The sequence below is a fragment of the Coturnix japonica genome, chromosome 26 (assembly GCF_054131305.1).
Source record: "Coturnix japonica strain WE chromosome 26, WE-NBRP24, whole genome shotgun sequence".
NCBI classification, from domain to species: Eukaryota; Metazoa; Chordata; class Aves; order Galliformes; family Phasianidae; genus Coturnix; species Coturnix japonica.
The window spans coordinates 1,825,498-1,830,000 of NC_140688.1; the positions used below are offsets into that span (position 1 = coordinate 1,825,498).

General features: G+C 57.6%; 1 protein-coding gene across 7 annotated transcripts; it reads left to right on the plus strand.

Annotated features, from left to right (window-relative positions):
- The first annotated feature begins 210 nt into the window (after nt 1-210).
- LOC146756558 (uncharacterized) lies at nt 211-3,657 on the plus strand. 7 transcript variants are annotated; one of them, XM_085524002.1, is made up of 7 exons: nt 211-394; nt 617-1,571; nt 1,727-1,811; nt 1,905-2,182; nt 2,879-2,961; nt 3,054-3,125; nt 3,463-3,657. In XM_085524002.1, exons 1-6 carry the CDS (start codon nt 331-333, stop codon nt 3,101-3,103), a joined length of 1,515 nt encoding a protein of 504 aa, XP_085380128.1. In that variant the 5' UTR covers nt 211-330; the 3' UTR covers nt 3,104-3,125; nt 3,463-3,657. The 7 variants fall into 7 exon arrangements, 5 of the variants coding, with proteins under 5 accessions (XP_085380128.1, XP_085380126.1, XP_085380127.1 ...); XM_085524000.1 differs by lacking the exon at nt 211-394 and having other exon boundaries at nt 401-1,571; XM_085524001.1 differs by lacking the exons at nt 211-394; nt 3,463-3,657 and adding an exon at nt 3,308-3,337 and having other exon boundaries at nt 401-1,571.
- The last annotated feature ends 846 nt before the right edge of the window (nt 3,658-4,503 follow it).

The following is a 4,503-nucleotide window of genomic DNA, read 5'->3' on the forward strand; positions in this document are numbered from 1 at the left end:
GCCGCACCCCGCTGCGCTTTACGGCGCGCCGCGAACTGCAACTCCCAGTGTCCCCCGCGCTGCGCCGCGGTACGTCTCTCCGGGGACTGCAACTCCCAGCGTCCCCCGCGCGGCGCAGGCGCAGAGCGCGCGGTGTGAAAAAGGCGGGAAGGCGTTGGGCGGGAGCTGAGGTGAAGTAAAATGGTGGCGGGGCCGGGAAGGACCTTGGGGCGGGATGGGCGCCATTGGGCCTCGTTATAGCGGGATAACGGTGTTATTCTGGGACGTGGAGTGAGAGAGACCGGGCGGCCAGGGGGGATTTGAGGGGAAATAGTGAGGAAATAATGCTCAATGGGCGTGTGTTCCCCTCAGGTGAGCGGCGCCATGGGCAAAAGGAGGAGCAGCCAGGTGACAGGTAATGACTTAAAATGGCCTCAAAATGGCCAAAAAATGGGCTTAAAATGGTCTCAAAATGTCCTCCAATGGGCCTCCAAGCGGTCTCAAAATGGCCACCAAATGGCCTCCAAGCAGCCGCAAAATGGCCTCAAAATGGCCACCAAATGGTCACAAAATGGTTTCCAAAGGGCCTCAAAATGGCCACAAAATGGCGTCCAAGCAGCTGCTGTTCCTCTTGCAGGTGTTGACCCCCATGATGGCCCCAATGTCAAAGTCAGGGCAGGACTGAGGGGAGACAACAAGGGGGGGGACGACTATAGTGGGGACAACAATATGGTGGACAGCAAGGGGGGGGACATCAATGGAGGGGGCACAAATGGAGGGGACACTAATAGAGGGGACACCAATATGGGGGACAGCAATATGGTGGGCAGCAATATGGTGGACAGCAATATGGAGGACACTAATGGGGGGGACACTAATATGGGGGACAGCAAGGGGGGGGACATCAATGGAGGGTATACTAATAGAGGGGACACCAATGAGGGGGGAAACAATGGAGGGGACACCAATATGGCGGACAGCAAGGGGGGGGACATGATTGGATGGGGCACCAATGGGGAGGACAACAATAGAGGGGACACCAAGGGGGGGGACACCAATATGGCAAACGCCAATATGGCGGACACCAATATGGTGGACACCAATGGAGGGGACAAAAATGGAGGGGACAGGGACACCAAGGGGAGGGACAGCAAGGGAGGGGACACCAGTATGGTGGACACCAATATGGCAGACACTAATGGAGTGGATACCAAGGGGGAGGACATCAATAGAGGGGACACCAAGGGGGGGGATACTAATATGGGGGGCACCGAGGAAGAGGAAACCAATGGAGGGGGCAGCAATATGGGGGACACCAATGAGGGGGACATCAATGGAGGGGACATCAAGGAGAGGGACAGAAATGGGGGGGACACCAATAGAGGGGGCAGCAATGAGGGGTATGTAAGTGGAGGGGACACTAATATGGGGGACACCAAGGGGGGAGACAGCAATATGGGGGACAGCAATGGGGGAGACATAAATGGGGGGGACACCAATATGGAGGACATCAGTATGGGGGCCATGATTGGAGGCGACGCTCTGGACAATGGCGGAGGGATGGACTCAGTGCATGGAGATGGAACAGAGAGGTAATGGGGGGAAATGGGAGGGTGGGGGGCAGAGGGGGGGCTGGAGGTGGAAATGGGGGCAGAAATGGGGCTTGGGGGTAGGAATGGGGCCTGGGGCCAGCAATGGGTCCTGGTGCCCCCCAGCTGATGGGGTTTGGGGTCTGTTTGGTTCCCAGCCGCTCTGATAACGGAGGCCCAGCAGCCGCCCCACAGCTCAGCGTGATGGAGGAGCTCAGCCCCACAGCGGCCCCATTGGCACAGGTAGGACAGGGCCTCTGCCCCCCCAGCGTCACCCCACAGCTCCCCATGGCTATGGGGCAGGGAGCACACAGGTTATGGGGGGGGTTGTTCCAGGATGGGATGGATGGCTGCGAGCAGCAGGAGGACCAGAACAGCCCTGAGATGGGGGACATACAGCCCCATAGCACCCCACAGCCCCATAGTGACACCGATGGGGGCACAGAATGCATTGAGGCCACCAAAGAGCCATTGGAGGGGGAGTGGGCAGCCAAAGCGGAGCCCACTTGTGGGGCAGAGCATGAGGAGTGCTATGGGGCTGGCACTGTGGGGCTGCCCCACGTCTCAGCACCGGAGCACAGTGGGGTGCCAGGGGGTACACTGAGCTGCTGCAGGTAATGCCAGAGTACTATGAGAACCCATAGGGAACAGCCCCATAGCGCCCCACTGCACCCCACATTGTCCCACTTCACCCCATAGAGCTCCAGTTCACCCCAGTTTACCCCCCATTCCACTCTAGATTGTCCCAATTTACCCCAGTTCACCCCAAATCACTCCAACTTACCCCAGTTAACCCCAGTTCTCTGCCATTCACCCCCAAATCACCCAAATTCATCCCAGTCCCCCCCTAAGTCACCCTCAGATCCCCCAATCCTCCCCAATTTCCCCCCATTCACCCCAATTCATCCCAGTCCCCCCTCAGGTCACTCTCATATCCCCCAGTCCCCCTCAATTTGCCCCCATTCACCCCAAATCATCTCAGTTCCCCCCCCACGTCACTCTCAGATCCCCCCAGTCCCCCCCAGTTCACCCCATTTCATCCCAGTTCCCCCCAGTTCAGCCCTTGGTGCCCCAGTTCACCCCAGTTCCCCCCCATTCACCCCCAAATCATCCCAAGTCACACCAATTCCCCCCCAAGTCACTCTTAGATCCCCCCAATTCACCCCCATTCACCCCAGTCCCCCCCCAAGTCACTCTCATATCCCCCAATCCCCCCCCATTCACCCCCATTCACCCCAGTTCATCCCAGTTCCCCCCAGTTCATCCCCTGTTGCCCCAGTTGCCCCCATTTCACCCCATTTCCCCCCCAGCCACCCACCCCCTCCCAGCCTGCAGCCCCTCTGTGCCCTGTGGACGCCGATGGGGACCCGGCCTCACCCAGCTGCACCCCCAGGTCGGACCCCCCTCCCCCCACCAGAACCCAGAGCTCATTTTGGGCTTAAAAAGCCCCGGATTGGTGCCATTTTCACCCCCTTTGACCCCCAGGAAGGAGGTGGCACCACGTGAGGATGCGTCAGCGGTGCTGGGGGGGCTGATCCTCGAGCTCTCCAACCTCAAGTGAGTGCTGGGGGTGGGGTTAGGGTCCCATTGGCACTTATGGGGTCTCACTGTCCCCTATGGGGTCTCACTGTCCCCTGTGTGGTCTCACTGTCCCCTGTGGGGTCTCACTATCCCCTATGGGCTCTTATTATCCCCTATGGGGTCTCATTGGTCTCTATGGGGTCTCATTGTCCCTGCAGCCGCCGTGTGATGAGCGCCCATCGTGCCCTATAGGGGTCTCACTATCCCCTATGGGGTCTCACTGTCCCTTATGGGGACTCTCATTGCCCCCTATGGGGTCTCATTGGTCTCTATGGGGTCTCATTATCCCCTATGGGTTCCCATTATCCTACAGCCGCCGTGTGATGAGCGCCCATCGTGCCCTGGTGTCGCTGCTGCGGCTGCGTCGTGAGCGGAGCCGGGGGGTGAACAACAGCAGGAGGAGGAGGAGGAAGATGGAGGGGTACGAGCCAGGATGAAGCTGCAGCTGTGAGTGGGGCTTTATTGGGGGAAAAAAGCCCATAATGGTGCAATAAACACACGAGTGTGAGCAGGGCTGGAACAACACAACTACACAATAACACAACAACACAACAGGGAACAGCTGCTGAGCTCTGCTCCTGGTGCAAAGTGGGGGTGTAAAGCTGATGGTGCACAAGTGATGGTGCAAAGTGGTGGTGCACAACTGAAGGTGCAAAGGGATGCTGCAAAGTGATGGTGCACAAGTGATGGTGTACAAATGATGGTACAAAGTAGTGGTGCAAAGTGATGGTGCAAAGGTATGGTGCACAAGTGATGATGCACAACTGAAGGTGTAAAGTGGTGTAAAGTGATGGTGTAAAGATGATGGTGCACGAGCGGTGGTGCAAAGCTGATGGTGTACAAATGATGGTGCACAAGTGATAGTGCACTAATGATGGTGCACAGTTGGTGCCCAGCTGCTGCCTTCTGTCCCACATTGCGCTCAGCACAGCCTGGGGATGACACAGAGTGCGTTATTAGTAATAGTAATTAGTAATTACGGCCTTAATTAACATCATCACCACAACTGCCCCGACACACACAGTACAATATGTGGGGGCCAACTCCATAACCCCTATAGCCCATAACCCCTTATAACCCCCATAACCCCACAACCCCAAACCCCAATAACCCCATACCCCTATAACCCCATAGCCAACCCCATAACCCCATAAATAACCCCAGAACCCCCACAACCCCATAAATAACCCCATAACCCACAACCCCATCACCTAATAGCCCCTATAACCCCATACCCCATTACCTGCTATCAGTCACCGCCGTCCCCGTGTCCCCGTGCTCTCGGTGCATACACAGAGCGATATGACGCCGGGGTGAGCGGGCAGAACCTCCTGGTGTGCGCGTTGTCCCGCGT

Excerpts from the sequence above, each read along its gene's own strand:
- LOC146756558 (XM_085524000.1), top strand. The coding sequence starts at position 430 with ATGGGCTTAAAATGGTCTCAAAATGTCCTCCAATGGGCCTCCAAGCGG. Across the intron at positions 2,183-2,878 it reads GGTACACTGAGCTGCTGCAG|CCACCCACCCCCTCCCAGCC; the intron begins GTAATGCCAGAG and ends TTTCCCCCCCAG. Across the intron at positions 2,962-3,053 it reads TCACCCAGCTGCACCCCCAG|GAAGGAGGTGGCACCACGTG; the intron begins GTCGGACCCCCC and ends TTTGACCCCCAG.